Consider the following 22,407-nt stretch of genomic DNA (forward strand, 5'->3'; position numbering starts at 1 on the left):
CACTCCCTTCTGACACTACCACTGAGCTAAAATCCCTCTCCTGCATGTAAAATATTGTGTACATGGAGTATCCACAAATATAACCAGACCATTGCCCCATCTACCCTAGTATTTGACTACTATGACAGGCAGGAACACTCCATCCTCTTCTGAGAGATCCTCCACTGCTTCTTTCCTGCAAGCGCCCCCGCCTCATCCTACTTCAATTTATTTTGCTACCTACTGTGGATTATGTTCTTTTTACCCAGAAGTAAGCAATAACCTTCGGAGAGCAGAAATCTTTGCAGCATAAATGTTCCATGGGATTCCACCAACAAGCCCAAGCAATCTAATGAGATTGTTGTTGTTTTTGAAATGTCAGCTTTGAAGTCATACGTGTTGCAATTTGTCATTCTGTTTTTACAGGTTCCAGACAGAAGTAAATTACGATACACTGGAAGTCAGAGATGGGCCGACGAGTTCTTCTCCATTAATTGGGGAATACCATGGCACACAAGCACCACAGTTCCTTATTAGCACTGGGAATTTCATGTATCTCCTGTTCACTACAGATAACAGCCGTTCAAGTGTTGGTTTCTTGATTCACTATGAAAGTAAGTCTGATATTTTTCTCAGTTAAAATGAGTGTAATAACCGAATGTGGGTATTGTGGGGAATGAGAAGTGTATTGGCAGAGTGCCTGATAAATCAGCAAAAAATGTAAATGGCTGTAACATAGGAATGGTTAAGAGTGAAATGGGTGGTATCAGACTAATTTAATCTGTGTTAGGGTTTCTGCTTGTGTCGTGTAACTTCTCCCCTCTCCCCTTTCCCCACATGTCCCCTAAATTTGTTCTGGGGGTTGCCCCAACCCTCTGGAGTAGATCTGGGGAGAACATGGGGTATGCACAAGAAGAGGAGAGGAGAGGTTCCATGGCACAAGAGGAAATCCTTGTACTTATGGAATCAGGTATGCACCACTTATTATACATTGAGTGTGCAATCCTATACTATTGTCTGAGAGTAAGCTCTATTGAACTCAATGGGACATACCTTTGAGTAGACATTTCTGGAATTGCACTTTTCAACATAAAAAACTATTAAAAAAACAATTATCATACATTGCTGCAGGTGTGTATTAAAAAATAAATCAAAACATTTATCCCAATACAGAATTTCACTGTGAGCATGGGAGCGCCTCACGTTGGAACATGGCATTCTTTATTTGTGTGCAGAGTGGAATAAGTCTCATTTCCGAGAGTTCTGCTTGCATTATGATGCATGCCTCTGTTCTCTGATTTGGTATAACTAACTAGATGCCTGCAATAAATTTTGCAGTCATTAAATGGTTAAGAGGGCACAGATTGCTTGCTTTGCTTCCTGGTTCACAGTAATTGTTGATATCTGAATTGGGACAAATTATTGTTACACCAACCTATAACTTGCCTCCAAAGCAAAATCAGAAGCCACAGTTTAAACTGGGACTTTGATTCTGATTTAGAAACAAAGTAAAATTACCAGAGTTGAACATCATGGTAGTTTCCATGAACCAGGAAGCAGACTTTTATGAAGTCGTTCTATGGTTATGATGTCAGAACCTGCTTACAATTTTTGAAAGATGAAAATGCAAGTAAAATAAAATCCCACAGTGGTGAAGGCTTCAAGTGTGAATTTATTCCCAAAGAATATAAGAGGTTTCTCATACTCTATAATTCTTTAGGTGAAAATATATTGATTGTGATCATAATAATATAGAACTAGTCTAGTAGAGTTTTTCATATTTCTGTTGTCATAAGTAGTGCTAGAGTCATGCTCGGTAATTTCCAATATTCATTCCAATATGGATGTATTGCAGCAATTGTATCCTTATGCATTATTAACAAGTAGATAGTAGTTTCATTGTTAGCGCTTAAATGACTAGAGCATTCATCTTTTCCCATTTATAACAAGCATGCTAACAAAATGAAAATTTAGGATTGAAAAGTGGAGTTTACAGAATGCTGTTTCTCTACAGTTCTGGAAGAGAATCACACTCAGCTCTGCCATGAGCCACAGTGAGCTGCGTGGGGTAGCCGGTGGCTTGAGAGGAGTGGCGCATCATGCTCTCCATGCAGCACTCATAGGCCGGCCTGCCACTGCCATTATCAGCACCAATATGTGCCACCCTCCAGTGGCCTGCCAGCTAGCTGTAGAAGGTTTCCACTTTTGCTGCCATAGCAAATACTACAATATTTGCCTCTCTAGAGAAGTATCAAACAGTACTCCTACAGGGCTCTATGGAGTGCAGGGATCCTTCAGTGATCTGGAGTGCAGTGATGCAGGTGGTCTTCACAACCACCTTGCCCACAAAAACATGCTTCAAGGAAGAACCCCTCAAATTTATTGGTTGCAAATGAGGGTGGTTTCCCTTGGCTCAGGTCAGGTTATCTTAGACAAAGGGAAAAAAACTATTTTCTATTTAAAATTCTATTTAAAAATAGGTAAATCAGAAATAGGTTGGCTGCCTTCCCAATTTTAGCCAATAAGAACATTACCTTTTTCCTGCTGGAGACAGACTAGAAGGGAGGTGAAGGGAGAAACATGGAGTGGATTTTATGTAACAAGGAATGGGTTGTGTCTCAGACGTACAGAATACTGGCAATGGAAGTGGAGACTGTGCTGAAATGAAGACATAGTGCCCTTGCATTGGTGCCATGCTGTCTTTCTCAACATTAAACTCTTATTCTTTATTGCATTTGTCTTGAGAAAGGCTGCAGTTATTCAGTGAGAGGCGCACTGCAGTTTTTAAGATGCACATTCTTTTACTTCACTACTGCAAATGAATCATTGCTAATCATTTTCAATCGTCGCTAACTTGTTACATTTGCAGTGAAATTTCAAAGATTACCATATGTTTAGAAAGAGGTGGGAGGAGGATACTTTGAGAAATTATGTATGAAAATGTATTTCTATATTGTGCAAAGTGAACTGGCTTTAGTATCTATGTGTATTTTTTATTTATTTAAGTAGTTTATATCATAGCCTCCCAACAGTTCCCATGGTTGCTTAGGAAAAAAGTTAAAATCACCGTAAACCAAAGCATTACAGCAATATTAAGACATTATAATACAAAAAGAGCAGCATAAAAGCAGTCAGCAGAATTGAAAACAGACACCAGGGCAACGTGATAGCAATGTGCGTATGGTTATTTATTTATTATAGCCCAACCTCCACCAAATGGTCCCAGGGCAGGTTACATTAAAACCACAATTTAAAGCAAAATTCAGTTCATTAAAAACAGTAAATTAAACTGCAAAACTAAACAAAATTGTAAGAGCAGCAAAATAGGAGTCCAACAGTAGAAGAGGAAGGAAAATATCCACTCATCTGAAAGTCTTGGTGGAGAGGTGTGTCTTGACTTTGTGCTGGAAATAGTGCAATGATAGCACATTTATAAATGATGCAAAATATTATTTGATACTTTAGCAGGAGACCCCCATCCCCTGCCACCGCCTGTAATGCATTCCATAGTTGAGGTGCCACCGCCGAGCAAGCATTTTCCCCTGTAGTCACTCAACCTCAGATGACATGGGCCTCCTCCATTGAACATCATAGTGTATAGGGAGGCACATTTGAATACAAGCTTTGAAACCCATGAAGCCTGGTACATAAACCACCCTTCATCCACCAATGGGATCTCTGTTTTGTCTGGACTGGGCTCCAGTTTATTGGCTCTCTTTGAGCCCATTACTATAAATTCACGTAATGCAGTAGTTGTGTGGTTTAGTGCAATTCCTGCATTACTTTTATGAAAAGAAGATAAAAGCAGGCGCTGTCAGCATAATCGTGACACCTCACCTCAGACCTCCGTATGACCTCATTCACCAGTCTCATGCAGATGTTTAAATACAAGAGGGGAACAACAAAAAAATATGTGGGACTCTATCACATAGCTGCTAGAGTCAAATAAAAGTCTTCCAGCACCATCTTCTGAAACTGACTGTCCAAGTAGGAAATGAACCACCTAAACGGCAAACCAGTTCAGTAGGAACTGGATGGTATAAAAAACCTCCAAGATGTCCAGGAAAATCAAGGGGCTTACACACCATCTCTCTGTCCTGAAATATGTTGTTTACTGGGACAACTTAAGCAGTTTCAGTGCCAAATCCACACCTGAAAACTGGTTAAAATGGAACTGGGAACTCAGGCCTCACCCAACTGTGTCTGAAGTTTTAGAGCAACCTCCCACTTAAGCCATTTGCCAAGGAAAGGTTTGCTAGTGACTGTCCAGTAATTATTCAGATATTTCAGGTCCACAACAGGACCTGCTTCCTCTTTTGTACTGCTGACATAGGCATATTTGAATAACTTTTTCCTATCCAGCACTCAAAAGCTCGATCCAGTTGTGATGAGAATCAGTTATCACTGCTAAACATCTGAGATTCAAAATAGCCACCCACTGCACCATGAAAAGCTGAAAACATTGTGCCACTATTGACACAACTCTTGAGAACGAAAGCTTAGGCAGGGTATCATTTCAAAGATTGCTATCTATGATTTCAGTAATACTAAGCTTTAAATAACTACCATGTGGCTTTACAGAGATTGGCACTTAGAGAGGCATCAGCACTTTTTGAGGAATGGAAACTAAGTTACAGCTATTTGAAGGGGCTAAAAGTTATTTTACCTGGAGGGAAAAATAACTCCATAACCAGGAAAGAGAACTATTTCAGTGACAGCAGTGGTACTCTAATCCAAGTACTAAACCATAACTTCAGATGCACACAGTTGGCACCATACAATGTTCAGAGGCATTCCAGTGCTTTTTAGAAAAGTTTAATACCCAAATGGCTGGGAGAATATTTAAATCAGGTATAGCCAACATAGTTCCCTGCATGTGTTTTGGACTACAACATCTGTCATTCTCTACAATAGGTCATGTAGGTTGGTCCTGACTGGAGATTTCCCTGGAGTTTTGTGCATTTGGAGGAAAGCTGCTTCTAAGAGACAAGCCACACACAGGTCATATTTGCCTGTCCCAATTCTCGTTCATTAGTGATTCCAGAAATATTACACCTCTTTCTCCAGAGGTCAAAGTCTGCTTAGCTCCTGGTGGTACTCTGAGGTCTCAACTGGGAAGAAAGGGAGGTTACAGCATGCAGAGTACACCATGGAAGAACCGTCCTTATTAGCATTCCCTGTGTAGAAGATAAAGTACAAATATATAGAAAGACAACGTGGGGGGCAATGGAAAGTAAATGATCACGACATCTATCCAATGTCGTTACTTAATATCCTTGTCAAATTCCTCTCCTTACTTGCTCGTATTACATTTTTGTATCCTTCTTTTTGAAGCATAGATTATTTAAATAACTTGTAACAAAATTATCTTGCTCACATTTCTCTCTCTTTTTTAAAGGGTTGCTTCCAACCTCTATAAACTCAGTGCTTTCTCTCTCTTTTTAGTTTTAGCTCAACATAATTTGCTCTTCTGCAGTGAACTTCTAATATTTGTCCATCTTCCCTTTCTCTGACCAGGTGTTACACTGGAATCGGATTCCTGCCTTGACCCAGGTATTCCTGTGAATGGCCATCGGCGTGGTAATAACTTCAGCATCCGATCTACAGTCACTTTTAGCTGTGATCCAGGTTACACTCTGAGTGATGATGAACCACTTGTGTGTGAACGAAATCATCAGTGGAACCATGCACTACCTAGCTGCGATGGTACGTACTATACAATAGTTGCTCTTGGACCTCTGCAAAATAAATTATATTTAAAAAGATGTAATATCTCATCTTTTCATGTAGGGAAAAGGGGGGGGGGGACACACAGAAAGAAATTGCATTATTCACTACGCTCTTTCCTGAAACTCCTCTTCACTTTATCATATCTACTCCTCTGCTCCCATGAATGTATGGTTTTCTGGGACACATTCCAAAGCAGAAAATATACCTTTGTGCTAAGTGTGTCTAGCTCAGCATAGGACACGAAACCTCTAAGAGAGAAATGCTTTGCTGGTCCAACTTCCTCCATTCTAGCACTCTGATGGGAAACACTAAACCTACGCGAAGTGTTCATTTTATGCTAGAATATTATTAAAGAAATTCCTTTCCAAGACTTGGAGATAAGGACAGGCAGATCTGTTGCTTTCAGTTTCTTTCAGTTTCTCATTTTTCCCATCTTAAATTGAGTTCTTCACATTTCCACATCTGTTTTTACTTTGTAAAAAAAATTCTCATAAAAATTCACCAGTGCATATTTTTGTGCATATTTCTCCTAGTACACACATTTTTCCCTATGCAATTGTTCCCCAAAGACACATTGTTGCAAAGCAATTTCCCTTAATATGGTGCATTTTAATAGTAATTTTTATTAAGATGTAAGCACTTTGTGCATATTTTACCTCCATATAGGTAGTATATAAATTCAATAAATAACAACAATAATAATGTTTGTACACATCACTTGGGTGGAGAGCAGGTGATGCAAGATTTTGAGAAACTGTGACGAGAGTGAGCCCCGGGCCGATCTTCTTTCCAGACTTAGAATAACTCCTAAAAACCTTTGAATTTCCCTAGAGAGGTCTCCAATAAAGTCTGGAAAGACTGATATGGTTACAAATCACAACAGCAAAAAAATGTATTCACACGCTAGAATACATAACCGCATGTACATATTGCAGAAGAAGATAAGTAATGATGAAACTGTCGTTAATGATCTTCTCGTCAGTGAACCACATATTCCTACGGAACACAGTAATAAAACCAACTTGAAAGCTATCTTGTAGAACCAACCAACTTGAAAATTATCTTACAGAATCAGGAGAACCATCACATACTACAGACCAAAATGGGCTTTTCTTTATTGTCTGAATATTGCAAAATACTTCCACCTGAAGTATTATGAAGCATTTTATTATGAATAAGATATGACTAAGAGTGATTCTACTTTGCAGAATATCTAAAAATTGCAGTTTTCATGGTGCTTCTTCAGGTATATAGATTTCAATCATAAAGTTTCTGCTTGGGCTGATGTTGTTCAGAGTGCTGAACTACACTGTGGCATAGTTCTTGAGATAGTTTTATTGACACATTGCATTTTTCTTCTGCTTTATTTATGGCTCATGGGATTGCTATGTTTTATTGTTTAACATACTTTATAGCTGTTCTGAAAATCACGGCTGTATTTATTATGAGATTTTCTAAGTTTGTATAATTTAGAATGTTCGGTTTCTTTAATCTCAGCACCCTGCTCTTTCAAATGCTTCTAGTTAAAACCTACAGTGATTGCAATCTCCTCTCTTCCTCCCTCCCTACACACACACACAAACAAGCTGAGACAGAGATAGTGAGAGGGTGGCATTGCCTGCTTTGTTTTGGTTATGAAGAATTTACAGACAGAAGCATGTTTCAGTAGCCTCAGCACAGTGTCAGAAAGATGTGAGGCAGAGCCTGTACTGAAGTTATAACCCCATTTCTCCATTTCCCAGTGGTGACATTTGGTTATGAATTGCAGAACTGGGGGACGAGCCCCTCTTTCTTGCCCATAATTGGGGCATTTTGCTAGAGAGGGAGGAGGGGAGTGAGACGGGGCGGGGGGAGAGTGAATATGTATGGGTACACTATTCTTTTCTGAAAGCAATCCCAATTAAAGTACCCCTACATTTTTCTAGTTTAAGGTCAGAGTTCGAATTGAGAATGACGTGCCAGCCATAATACAACCATTCCCCTTCCCACCCCCAGCACGCTAAAAGTGGAATTTTATTGTGTATTTTTCTCACACTACAATTGCTTCTTTACTTGAGAATGTTGGGTCGTGTCAATCAAAAGCTGAAAAGATATGCCAACATATAATGCTGATTGTCAGATATTTAATGTATTAAAAATGGAAAGATGCAGGAAAGCAAGTTATAGGCACACCAAAGCAAGTTATGGGGCACATACCACAATCTAATTTTGCAAACACTGTGTAATTTACCCATATAAACAATACAACTCGTGTCATGCAAATCAGAACAATCTATTATGAATTCCATGGAAAGTATTCTTTTAGTGTCCTAGCAGCCTTCTAATCTTCACAGGGTTTTGGTTTTGAAAGAATTAGTATGTCTGCAGGGGTAATGTGTATCTCTTTTTCCTTTAAAAACAAAAGAAGAGAAATGTGATAAATCTGCTGAACAACCCACCCTGAATTATTAATTTTAGGGTGTGTGTGAATAGAATAAGTATAACAGCTTTATAATGCAGTTTTTTAGCTCTCAAATCTAGATCAAAGAAAAATAAAGAAATTTCTAAAGACACCCGTTTCTACATTTTGTACTATCCTTGTGATTGGCCTGAGAATCCGAAAATATAGGGATCTATATTATTGTCTCTGTGTATGCTAATTTTATTTGTGATACCTTTTGGTATATATTTGAACATAGGTTCTTTCTCCCATTTAATCTTGCACCCTACCCCATCCACCGGAACAGCATTTTCTGGCTAGACGCTACGTTTGACAGCCTTCCTCATCAGTGCTCTGCATAATCTACCCTCTCTAAAATGTAAAACCCACATATTCTAGTTTTCTCTTATCATCTCTTTTGAGACACAGTCTTGTCAGATTCTTTACTATCTCTCAGGTTGCCAAGGAGATGAGGCGCTCACTGGCAATTCTGAGTAGACCTTAATGCAGATGTATATGCATTTCAGTGTTATTACTACTGCCTGCTCCTAATCAGTTCATTTGCTCTGATGATGTTTACAACTTTTCTATTTCAGCAGGGACCTATTATTTGTAAAACATAAACAACATGGTGTTCTTTCTGTGTGTGTTTATGTGTGTGTGTTTAAGCTGAATTGGTAACAGTGTTGGTTAGCATTTGTTTGTGGCCCCAGGAAGTTAATGAGCCTAATAATGCTCCTCAATTTTTAAAAAATGGGTCAAGCAGAGCATCAGTAATTATTTTATTACTATTATTTCTTTCTTTTGTACAGCTCTGTGTGGTGGCTATATTCATGGGAGAAGTGGAACCATTCTATCACCAGGCTTTCCTGATTTTTATCCAAATTCTTTAAACTGCACATGGACAATCGAAGTTTCTCATGGCAAGGGTAAGAGAACATAAAGTTTGCAGGGTATATCTGTTTAAAATGCCTCCTGAAGATAGATTTTGAAAAAAATTAAAGTAAGGGAACCCATCCTCTACTCCCATATAGACTTAATAAAAAGATAAAGAGTGTGTGTGTGTGTGTGTGTGTTTGTGTGTGTGTGTGTGTGTGTGTGTGTGAGAGAGAGAGAGAGAGAGAGAGAGAGAGAGTTATTATCTTGACTCTATGTTGGAGTTGGCAATTCTCAGGGTATAACCTGAAGCTCCACCCCCTCTGGCCAACATTTAGTTGGGTAAAGCTTCCAAGACCTAGGAACTGCACCCTTCTTACACAACTTGAGTTCGCCAGCATTGAGAGGTCGATTGATCAAATGGACCATCAGCTGCCAAGTGCCTCAGGGTGCTCATCAGGGTGCCTTAGATTATATTCTTGGGTGTTCACACTGCCTGTCAAGCAATGACCAAATGAAACAATTGGCAAAGCCAGTCAACCAAATCAATATAGCTTTGCCATAATCAACAACACAGTAAGGAATATGTAAAAATGATGCCCCCACTTGGGAATTAGAAACTGCCTCTAAAATTCCTCCTCACCACTGGAAAGGACAACTAGCTAATCCCTTATCACTGCACAGGGTTGGTGGGTGAGTTGTTGTGCTGGTTGCAGAGGCAGCAACACCGTCTAAAATAGGTGTGCTGCTCATTCCACTGTTGGCCACAACCCTGTGCTGGGATGTAGTCATGTCTTCCCCACATGTTCCCATTCCATCCTGAATGAGGGGTGGGACAGACTTGCCCCCAGCAGAGACCCAGAGCAGTGACAATCTGTTTTGAGTTGGGATCAATGAAGAAAGTTGGTTGTAAATGTCCTTGAAAGTACATAATATGAGAGTAATATTTGTCATTTTCATGTGTCAACATTTGTCACTTCTAAAATCTATCAAAATAATATCTGCATTGCTTTTTAAAAATTTATATACTGTCAAGTCATCCCATCTGTTGATATCACTAAATGCCAGTCAGTATTGGTAATTAAAATGTTAACTTTCTTCATTAATGCTCACCTGTCTTGCGATTATAGTACTTCTGTTTGGAAAATAATTCCTGGTTTTCTTCACTGGATTCTGTTATTGCTTTAATATATTTTTGAACAAGTGTGGCATTTTATTTAAATAGAACAGTATGGGTGTTTAGATAACTCCAAGCACTGAAATGATGAAATAGGATTTTAAAAGCAGAGAATTAAAATTAATGGATTTTTCCCCCTCCTCTGGTTGTCGACCTTTGAGATACACTTCTTTCTTTTTTGCAGTCCTTCTTTGTACTTTCTCTCTCCCTCCCCACTTTTTCATTCCCTATACTATTTTAGAAATGAGAATTCTTATGTAGTTGTTTAGGGTCAAAAGCAAGGACTTTAAGAAAACAAGCACAAAGAGTTCTGAAACAGGAAAGCTTTAGCTATATAGTGTATGCATCAGAGAATAGCAAAATTGTAGTTTATAATATTGTATGAATTATAGACAGTGTTGAAGGTCATCATATGTGTGACAAGGATATAATTATATTTGTTACAACTTAGCCTGAATGTGCAACATTTGCACCAAGTTTGGGATGGCTCTGTCTTTGTTAACCTTCGTATTATATGTACACAAACGAATACACACACACACACACACACACACACACACACGCTTGGATCTAAAGGTGCCATTCTACTAATGGAATGAGTCTTCTACTAAAGAAGGGTCTGTTTTTGACCTGCTTGTGAAAAACCATTGTGTGAACAACGTGGCCCCAGATCTAGAGAAGTTGTTTCTTGAGCTTGAGCTCTTTCCAATAATAACAATAACAATAATAATTTATTATTTATACCACACCCATCTGGCTGGGTTTGCCCCAGCCACTCTGGGTGGCTCCCAACCAAATATTAAAAACAAAATACAGCATTAGACATTAAAAACTTGCCTAAACAGGTAAGCATGCTTTCAGATGTCTTCCAAATATCAGATACTTGTTTATTTCCTTGACATCTGATGGGAGGGCATTCCACAGGGTGGGCACCACTACCGAGAAGGCCTTCTGCCTGGTTCCCTGTAACCTCACTTCTTGCAGTGAGGGAACTGCCAGAAGGTCCTCGGAGCTGGACCTCAGTCCGAGCTGAACGATGGGGGTGGAGATGCTCCTTTATATACTGGGCCAAGGCCATTTAGGGCTTTCAAGGTTAGCACCAACACTTTGAATTGTGCTCGGAACCTTTTCACAACCTGCTGTAGTTTACATTCTACTGCCTGTGTCTTCATTATTCACTTGGTTCTCATACTATAATGAAGGCATAGCCAATGTGGTGCACTCCTAGATGTTGTCTGATTAAACCTCCCTTCAGCCCCTACTGCATGACCAATGGTCAGGGATGATGGGAGCTGTAGTCCAACAACAACCAGAGGGCACCACATTGGCTAGCCTTGCTATAATGTGGTCATTGATGCATTGTGGTACCACACTGTGGGAAACCTTCCCCTAGAGCTTCCACAAGAGTTCATTGAGCAGTTCTAATGTAGCTTCTCCTTCCACTCAGTTTCCGGGCTTCCCCGATACCAGGGGATAGGTTTCTGGACCCCGGGGAAATGGTGGTAGTTTGGGTAACAGCCTTCAGAATTGAGCCAAGCACAGCAGGATTGTAGTTACACTGATCTTGCGTACAAGAAGAGAAGAAGAGTTTGGATTTGATATCCCACTTTATCACTACCTGAAGGAATCTCAAAGCGGCTAGCATGCTCCTTTCCCTTCCTCCCCCACAACAAACACTCTGTGTGGTGAGTGGGGCTGAGAGACTTCAGAGAAGTGTGACTGGCCCAAGGTCACCCAGCAGCTGCATGTGGAGGAGCGGGGAATCAAACCCGGTTCACCAGATTATGAGTCTACCGCTCTTAACCACTACACCACACTGGCTCACAAGCATATGCTCAGGGCCACTCACTTATGAATACGCCTGCTTGAAGGCTTACAACAGTGTTATATGTAAGAGAGTTGAGAACTGGATTCATATTCACCCTGGGTGACAAAAGCAAAACAAAACAAGACACCTGGTAGTGAAGCCTGAGCCTTTAGCTGACTCAGGTTGCCAGTGGTTCTGCTCAGGAGGTCAGATTCCAGGTAAGCATGACATATTTTGTCATCCATCCTGTACTCAAAAAGCAAAATATTGTTCTTTTTCCATTTTTCAAGGAGTACAACTGATCTTCCACACCTTTCACCTGGAGAGCTCCCATGACTATTTGCTCATCACTGAAGATGGAAGCTTCACAGAACCTGTGGCCAGATTAACAGGGTCCGTTTTGCCTCCTACCATCAAAGCTGGACTCTTTGGAAACTTCACGGCACAACTTCGGTTTATTTCTGATTTTTCCATTTCCTACGAAGGCTTTAATATAACATTTTCAGGTAAAGGCATGGGCTTTGATAGATTATTTGGAAATGTTTTATATTTATATTATTAACTAAAACAGTCATAATGAATAGCACTAGAAGATTCCCCCACCTTTTGTCAGGAGATTCCCCTACCCACCTCAGACAACATAGCCTACCATGTTTGATAACCTCCCTGGTACCCTGTAGAGGATTTTCAGGGAATATATGAGGATTTAAAGAAGAATGGAAGAAAGGAAAGATCTGTTTTGTGAGTCGTCAGTAGTTTATACAATATGGGATGCAACTTAGTAGTAGCTGAAAACCAACCAAACATTGGAATTATATAATATTTATTCAAAGTGTACTTGGTACTTGTCTTTTTGTAACCTTAAACTTCAGTGCACGATTAACTGCAAGTAAGGATCCATTAGACATAATAGGACTCGTTGTCTTCTATACATGCATAGTATTGTGCAGTAAATTGGCTAGCAGCAGCTACTGTTTACAACTATTAATGTCTTTGGTCTTTTGGAGATTCTAAAACCATGCACAAGTAGTAAGGAAGAGCTACATTACAAGTCCCTAACTGCACGATTCTTGGTTCTGGTTTCCACTTGGTTGATCTGAGTGCAAAGATCTTTCCAAGAAAGCACGAACGGAGCATTTCTGGCATTATGCACACATCAATCATAAACGATTTGTTTTGATTTGAAATATTATCTAGCTTCTAGAAGTAATTGTATTAAGTCTTTAAATGTCAGTTAATGATACCAAACAGACCAGATATTAATGATAAGAGTGTTTCAGGTCAAACACAACAGGGACTTCTTGGAAAAGGTGCAGTTCACGTGGAAAGTTTAGCCTTATTTAACAGTCAGAACAGCAGATCATTTTCTTTCTTTTTGGGGCAATCTTCCCACTCACCTCCAAGCCTGAGAACATTCGGCAAATTTTCTCCTGTGATTTTACTATGTGCAAAAACGGGAAGGAGAAATTTGGGGGACAATCTCACATATATTCCTCCACTGTTACTGCATTGACCAAATACCTAATAGCAGAAGTTGAACACTGAAGTGAAGGTGAAGGGCTCATAATGTGTGACCTTATCCTAAGATTGTTGTAGTTAGGGGTAGTCCTACTGAATCTGAACCAGGGTTCACTATGTCCTGTGTATCAGCCAACCTGATTAATCTGGGAAACTCAGAAATAGGGCATGAATGCAATAGCCCCCAGAACTTGCTACCTGGTTCAGTGGTTTATTGTGCCTGCACCCCCTGCATGATTGTTATCATGTGAGGGAAATGAATACCTGAATTGGGCTGTGGCTGTTCATTTATCAATTGCCTAATAATCCCACCTTTCCTCTAACGAGCCCAATGTGGACATAAGTTTCCATAGTGGTCTCTCCTCTGGGCACTAACGAAACCAAACTCTGCTTAAGTTCAACAAATATATAAGCACAACCTGCCTGTTTAGCCTGGTTTACAATGCCAATGTGCAGACACAGTTTAGAAGCTGTGTCCTTGGTTTTAGAGGAAAAGGAATGTTATTCTGCAAAATGGGCAGTTTGCTGAAAGGAGATGCTATTGAATTGAATATGAGCTGAGACAGCAGGTAAAATCTGCACTGACAGAGGAGGTAGAAATGTATTTCACAAATAGAGAGTGCTGCATTAAGCATGCAAAGCTAAACCTTTGCATTCCTTACCCTCTCTCTATAGGCTCTCCTTGTTCTGTTCAACTTCATAAAAACCATTTTTCTTTTACTAGAAAGGCACTGTACTGCTAGGTTTATTCTTCAATACCTCTGCAGGGGTAAAAAAAAATATATATTCTGCAGGGGTTACTTTGACTTCACACTGGACTTCACATTCAAAGGCTGCAGTGCCTATATGCTGTAAGATGAGTCTTCACATGCAAATTAATTCACATACAGTATTGAATTACTGGTTACATTCATTATTTATCAGTGGTACTAAAATAGGATTTTCATATATATATATGAAGGTCTTGATGAATATTGTGTGTGCACCCCCCCCATATGGTGTCTGACTTAACTGATATTTATCAAGATAATTTGAATGCTCCTAATACTTGTCTTTAAGAAAGTTCCTGCAAGCTATTATTTAATCACAGTAGTTCCTAGAGCGAAGTGTTGGCCTCCTTTGCTAATGCCAAACCGTAAATCTCATCGTTTCCCTCCCTGCAAAAAATTGGCTGCAATCCAGGTGCTGATGCAACGGTAGCTACCCTGTGAAGCACTACACCAGGGCTGGATCTAGACACATAAAAGAAGTGTTTCAGTTTAAAGCGCTGTAAATTTAAACAGGGAAAACAGGTAGAGGAAATCGGGACTCCACATCGCCACCTGGTGGCACAATGTTGTATCACACATACAACACATAAATCACTTTTTCTTTACCAGTCTAACCAAGTCCCAGGTGCTGTAGCATCTAGAAGTTTCCTGCAGCCAATCAGAAGCCGCTATTTGGTTTTTGGAAGTTTTGGAAGTAGAACGGACTTCCAGAATGGATTCCGTTTGACTTCCAAGGTACGAATGTATGTTGGTATTGTGTAGTTAATCCTGCTTATTTTTTTAAAAAAAATTGGAACTTTCATCTTTTTTCTTGGCTTTTGATTTATTGTCTGAAGAATATGACCTGGAACCCTGTGATGATCCTGGTGTTCCTGCCTTCAGTCGAAGAATAGGATTTCATTTTGGTGTCGGAGATTCCTTAACGTTTTCTTGCTTCCCTGGATATCGCTTGGAAGGTGCGGACAAGCTTGCGTGCCTGGGTGGCGGCCGCCGTGTATGGAGTGCACCTCTGCCAAGGTGTGTGGGTAGGTGGTCACATGCTTTCATTTCATTCATCCAATTGATAGCACATGGGGGATGCAAAAGGAGAGGGGGGCAAAGCTAAAGTCACTTAGAATTGTGTAAATTATTATTCAGTGCATATTATAAATGGGTTGTTGTCATGGACTGGTTGGACATAGGAATTATTGGAGGAACCAGTGGGGGAACCACCAAAGGAGGCTTTGGTGGTGGGACAACACGGAGTGATCAGAGGGAGAAGAGGAAGAAGACAGGGAGAGGAGGAGAGAAGGATGGCTTGGAGGAGGCAGGGACCTTTAGTCTTGGCAACTGATTTCATGGAGTACCGTATTTTTCGCTCTATAAGACACACATTTTTTGCTCCTGAAAAGTAAGGGGAAATGTCTGTGCATCTTATGGAGCGAATGTGGTCAATCACTGGCTCCCTTTCTGGCCTCACACCCTTGCCCAGGCCTCCATTGTTGAATGTTCTGCAGATGGAGGCTGTTTGTTTTCCCAGCGACATTTGACTGGCTGATTAGATTATCTGTCTGGAAACTGTAGAAATGGCTCCCTTTCCTTTCCTAAAGAAGCTGCAGAACTGTGAGTTGAACCCCATAAAAACAGGATTTTTTCCCTGTGCAAAGTAAGCTCAACAACTTTGAGATGATCCTCAAAAAAATGGGGTTTTCCCCCTTTGCTAAAGAAGCTGCACAACTGTCATGATCCCCCCCCCCACAGGTCTTTCCCCCTTTCCTCCTCTAAAAACTAGGTGTGTCTTATGGTCTGGTGCGTCTTATGGAGCAAAAAAATACGGTAATTCCTACAGGGAATGAGCTGCTGTGCCCATTAGGTCTGACACTCAGCCAAGTCTGTGAAGATAGTGTTTTTGCTAATAAAGAGTTAACTCCAACTTCCAACTGTGTGATTTTCTGGCCGGCTCGCTCTGTGACAGTTGTGGATGTTTTAACCAATTGAGTGTGGCTCTCAATTCACCAACTAATTCAAGAAGGTAGTTAGGTTGAAATGCAGCTGATATTATTGCACAAGAAATAATTTGCTTAAGTTTGTGTGAAGGCACAAATCTTTCTGATGTCTTTGGCAGTAAAGATAGCAGCCATGGGGCAACAATAATAATAATCCTAATTATATTTTCTGATGTGTAAATCCTGCTGCTTAGCACTGCAGCTTAGATGTTTCAGGGGAACACACATGCTTGCATCAGAGCTTATATTTTGTTTTGATGTATTTATCATTTGGTCTGATTAATAACTCAAATTACTTTTAAAATACTTCCATTGCAACAGAATATTAAATCTTTTTTGGGGGATTCCTTGAAAATTGGATTGTTTTATAAAATGCATGATACTACATGAAATGTTTTGCAGTTGTAAATTAGGTCACTCTGCTACAGAATCGGTGGCTTTGGGAATCTGCTCAGCATTCACTGGGTGGTTAACATAGTGGAATTTGGGACAGAATCTGGGTTCCCCCTGCTCATGAAACAAGTGTGCCTTTGCCCAAAAAAGGTTGGGAAACACTGCACTAGGCTAAGGTTTGACACAAACTGCAAACTGACCTGAGATGTGCTGAATTACAAAGCAATTACAAATATTTGCACTTGAAGGGTTTTAATTGTTCTTAGATAAACTTCAATTATTTTTCAGGTTTAAGATGAGGAAGTAAGACATGCATAATAGAATTTCGAGGATCTGAAATACATAGCTACCAGCAAATCCATTTCACGTTGCACTGAACATACTGACCTTTTTACTTGATTTTGAATATCTACTTCCCGCCAAGAATTGCAGTTAACTGGCTCCAGTATATATAATTTGAACGAGTGTTGCTGATTCTCAAGAGTATTTTTTTCTTCACGGCCTTGTTTTGCAATTTAATTTGTTCTTAAAAAAATAGTTTAAAGACAGGAAACTTATTCTGAACTTCTTTTCATATTAGCTCCTTATTTCTGAGCAATCGTTGAAGAGATTGCTTCAATTGTTTTGCATTATTAAAAATATTAATAACTCGTGTTTATCAAGATATTATTAAGCTCTAGGGCAATTAAAGAAAATCATACCTACTGCAATGCAATGCTGAAAGTGCTATGTTGGTGGTATAGGCATGGGGGTGTGTGGTTGAAGATTAGATCCTTCAAACATCTAAGCTCTATTAATGTGTTGCTCACATTTAGGGGATTCATGGTTACAAGCAGGACCAGATTGTACTTCTGGCCTCACCTCTGATATTTGTGTGACCAGGCTGCGACAGCCCCAGCCCCCAGGGATCACAAGAAAGGAATAAAGACTCTGACAACGTGTTATGGAATTAAAATTAGGCCACAACTTTATTAAACTTCCGAATGTTGGAAGCCCTTGACTTAGGCCTTGGGTGTGTATCCCTCCCAGCCCCCCATCCGGGGGGAACTGGGGCTCGTCGGGGTAAATGGGATATGGTGGTGCACTGCGAGACGTAGGTGTATGCAGGCAGCCAAGCCCATACCCCCGCATGCAGGGTAGTTCACTGACAGGGTAGTTTTCAGTGTATGGCCAGTGACACCCATTATATAACCCCTTTTAAGAGGGGACCCCTCCATTATAGGGAAGAAAAGACTAAAGGATTCTACCCAAGGCCATAAACTGCCAAATTTGTGATGAATTGCTATGGGGAAGACAAAACCTGCCAATGCAGGAACATTTCATCCCGGTCCCGGTCAATTTGTGATGAATTGCTACGGGGAAGACAAAACCTGCAAATGCAGGAAAATTTCTTCCTGGTCCTTCAACAGCAACCAGTCAATGACCATAGCCGCGCCCGCTAATCAGGAAGCAAAAGGGAGGGTAGGGTGGGTGAATCTCCTGAGCCAACTGTCGGCTACTGTCGGCTCCACCCACTATATATAAATGGGACTGGCCCCACCTCCCAGCAATGAAACTTGACTACTGGGTCTGGGCATGAACCTCCAAATAATAACATTGAGAGGCAGGCCAGCCCCTGTTTGCCATTAAGTTCCCTGGAAACTGTAGCACCGTGCGCGATCCCGCAAAGGGCACCCACAATGTAAAGTGTGAGTGCTCATTGCCACTGCGTTAGTTGTGCCCTTTGATGACCACACCGAGCACAGTTGATTGCATGGTTGTAGCCTGTAGGCTACATTTGATATGGGACATCTGAACGCACAGTACCTCAACCCTGTCCTTGACTTCTAGGCAGAAGGCCATTTTCACAATGTGTGCAAATTTAATATAATGGCAAGATAAAAGCCAATCTTGAAAGACACGTGTGCAGGTGCCTCTGGAGTTCAGTTGTTTGTCACCTATGTTGTTTTCACAGAATCAGATGGAATCCATGCTTCCTTAGAATAATTACCAGAGTCCCTCCCTCCCCCTTTTTTGTTTTTGGTTCCTGCTTGCACTTTTTTGCTTGTGGGACACTACATAGGAAATTAATTTTGTTTAGCCCTATTAAATTAATATTGCTCAGTCCTAAAAAATTATTGGATGAATTGTTATGCATCCCTATGCAAATGTTTATTTGTGGGCTATTTTATTAAAAAAGATAATGAAAAGGTCTGTTGAAGCTGTACAAAAGGCTTTGTTCCAAATGTCAGGCATATGAAAGAAGCATTACAAAGGTGCAGTTCTCCCTTGACAGAACTCATTTAATTTGAATTCCTGATATAAATCAGCTGTTCTTAATTTGGAATATGAATTCTCTGACCAGTGTTCTGTTTGACTTTTTAAAGTGCTTTGCAGCCCTTTATGCACCACATCTCAAGACAATGATGGATCTACTTCTTTGCAGAAATGGTTTCAAAATTATCTAATTTAATAATTTAATTGATTTTGTATTCCACTTGCTGAAAGCAAGTGGCTGTTCATACGCCGACTGCGTTATCACTTAGCTAAATTTAGGTGCAGGTGAAGCACAATAGAAAGTTAAATAGGAATACTATTTATTTATGCAGACTGCTGAGGAAGAATATGTATCCCTTAACCCCTTTTGAACACTTTTCAAATAGAATCATATCTCCCCCCCCTGAAAAGTATTATTACATTTTCCTTTGAAACTCATTCCTGCACTCTGCAAGCATAAGTTGAAATATCCTAAACTTTAACAAAAGGAAGGAAAAACTTGGTTGGAGAGGACCAACATTTATGATGGTTAAACTGGATGAATTAACTTATATTTGAAATTTGCACTTACATTGAATGAACTGAGCAGATACCTATGAATACTGCATATTTCTTGGGGGAGGTGGACACAAAAATCAAATGGGTGTCATGTGAGCTGTCTGTGAATGATTCTATGAACTGACCCACCCAATTATAATTGCTTGCTTATCTTACAGGTTCAGTTACCAAAGGGTGGGATTTTTCCTAGCTAAAAGGTGCCAATGGTACCTAGAGTATGAGGAGGATCCTGTTTTCTTTTCTTTTGCATCATGGGTGATAAGTTTAATGCATGTGGAGTGTAAGTGTTGCTTTGCATGCATATTTTGTTTGCCAGGGCTGTTGAATGATCAGTTGGCAGACTTATTTTAGTAGCTTTATTGCATCCGGAATTAGGCATTGAGGAAGACAGCTGCATATTCCAGAATTTTCTTCACCTCTTTGTAAGACAAGTTAGTTATTAATGTACTAGAAGCCAACGGATGACTTAGTTATGGTTCTCTAAGCTTCAATTCAGTTCAGCATCCCAGACAAAATAGAATGTTCTAATTCAGGTGCTGGAGCATATTTAAAATGTCAGGGAGGCCGAGGCTGCTAATATATTAGAAGCCACTGTTTAGAAATAAATCAAAATGTAGCCCCAATTGTCCACCATTTCTGACCTGATAAACTCCCAGTTCAGAGATGTGAATTAATGCTTGCATTTGAGATCAAAATTTCTTGCTTTAGGGCCACCTGTATAGGACATGATATCCAAGTACATCTGACAATTGCACTTAAGATGTTATTCCCCCACCCTGCTTACTACTTTGAAATGAATGTGAGCATTTTTAAATAAGTAATTGCCTTCCCCCTTATTTCCCATTGTATTTATTTAAAAACTGCATGAAAAAGCACAGACACAAGGGGCATATTTCACATGTGACATGTGGTGTCCGTATTTCATACTACATTTTCACAGTGAGTACAATAAAATATTATGAAGTAGCATGAAGATACAGGTGGGAGAGACCTGAGAGTTTACTAGGTAAAGGTACCCCTGCCCGTACGGGCCAGTTGTGTCCGACTCTAGGGTTGTGCGCCCATCTCACTTAAGAGGCCGGGGCCAGCACTGTCCAGAGACACTTCCGGGTCACGTGGCCAGCGTGACGAAGCTGCTCTGGCGAGCCAGCACCAGTGCAGCACACGGAAACGCCGTTTACCTTCCCGCTATAAAGCGGTACCTATTTATCTACTTGCACTTAGGGCTGCTTTCGAACTGCTAGGTGGGCAGGAGCTGGAACCGAAAGACGGGAGCTCACCCCGCTGCGGGGATTCGAACCGCCGACCATACAATCGGCAAGTCCTAGGCACTGAGGTTTTACCCACAGCACCACCCGCGTCCCTGAGAGTTTATTATTTTTATTATAATTAATTTATTAATCACCTGCTACACAATCGTCTTAAGATGGTAAAAAAAAAGCAAGAAACCATTACAAACAGTCACTACTTTACTTTAATTGAAGTCTAGCTCTTAATTTCTGGCTTATGCAATTATATGCAGGTCTAGGTTCATTTAAATGGTTTTGTTAAACCAGGTGAATATCTGGATTGCTTAAGGCTGGCATTTGCTAAGGTGCTTCAGATTTCTCGGGTTCAGCTATTAAAAACAAACATGTAGCTAGCCCTTGGGATAAGCCATGTCTGTGAGATGAATTTTGAAGTATGAATAATGATTTTACTCCAATATTATACTTCTAGCCTAGACCAATTCATTCACAATAGAGCCCTCTTTTGGTTTAAATTTTTATTAATCACTACCTCTTTAAAAAAAAACAGCAACTCCAAATCAGTTCAAAAGCAACATGCATTCTCTGTCTGACAAGAATGAAGTGGATCTCTTTTCAACCTGACTAAGAAATAGCATGCTGGTATCTTTCTTCCCCCTCTTGCTTAAATATTATCTAAGACGGCAGAATCATTTCAAACACATTAGCAGACCCCCTCTGTGGTCTCTGTGGAGTATTTCTAAAGGTGGAGGTGTCTTTGTCCTGTTGAATGCTTTCAGCCTTTCATTATTTTTACTTAAAAAAATAAATTAGCATGCAGTTTTAGACTACAGGGCAAGTTCCCTGCTGGTTTCATATATTTGTAGTCTGTTTACATTCCCTTTTCAAGACCTTCTGTAAATTTTCCTCTTGTCCCTTTTGGGCCAGGAACAGCTGCTCCCCTCTATGACTGGTTTGACATAACTGATATAACTTGTAATTGATATAACTTATAATTGATATAACTTGTAACTGTGGTTTTGACTGCAGCAGTACTATTTACCATCAAAAGGATTATTTGGCCATAATTGCTTAATGAAGATCAGTACTAACATACTATTCTCATTGGGACAGTAAGCTGACAAAATATTAATTGCGTGTCGAGGTCCCCCAAGCCACCCCTAAATAATTCACAATTCACACATAATTTTTGTTTAAGGTTTTTGGCATAATTTTGGCCACAGTTTTATTAAAATACATAAATGTGAGTGGTTGCTTAGGTTGGTTATGACTATCTGTCCCCATGCCCAGGGACAGAACTGACTTCCGGATTCCAGTAAAAGCCAGTAAGGGAAAACAATATTGGGGAGAGCATGGAGCCGGGCACCAGACCCTCATCCCCCCCCCCGCATGCTCCCGGGGGCTTGCGCGGCCCTAAGCCCCATTCAAGGGTACGAACGAAAGAATGGAAAGCCCCTGGATTCCTTTAACGGAATTCCCTTTCCGCAACAGCATTGGAGGGGCAGGCACTTACCCCTCCACCAACCAATTTTTTAACCAATGCCTAACCACAACCTTACAAGTTGTGACGATTTGCTACGCAGTAGGCAAAAACCAAATGGCACCAGCCAATCAGCTAGATGGACAAAATTCCTACCAGGTCCCTGCCCCAAAAGCAGACGACCCCATGACAGGCATAGCAAGGTCAACGCA

The 22,407-nt window shown here is 40.3% G+C and overlaps 1 protein-coding gene across 1 annotated transcript in view; it reads left to right on the forward strand.

The window, feature by feature from the left end:
- The window catches only part of CSMD1 (CUB and Sushi multiple domains 1), a 998,673-nt gene that overhangs the window by 768,921 nt on the left and 207,345 nt on the right, over positions 1-22,407 (forward strand). The window contains exons 17-21 of the mRNA XM_081189289.1: positions 406-593; positions 5,497-5,685; positions 8,941-9,057; positions 12,279-12,494; positions 15,113-15,301. Coding sequence (XP_081045415.1) covers positions 406-593; positions 5,497-5,685; positions 8,941-9,057; positions 12,279-12,494; positions 15,113-15,301 — 899 coding nt within the window. The remainder of the gene's footprint in view (positions 1-405; positions 594-5,496; positions 5,686-8,940; positions 9,058-12,278; positions 12,495-15,112; positions 15,302-22,407) is intronic.

This window comes from Podarcis bocagei, assembly GCF_964188305.1.
Source record: "Podarcis bocagei genome assembly, chromosome: 3".
NCBI classification, from domain to species: Eukaryota; Metazoa; Chordata; class Lepidosauria; order Squamata; family Lacertidae; genus Podarcis; species Podarcis bocagei.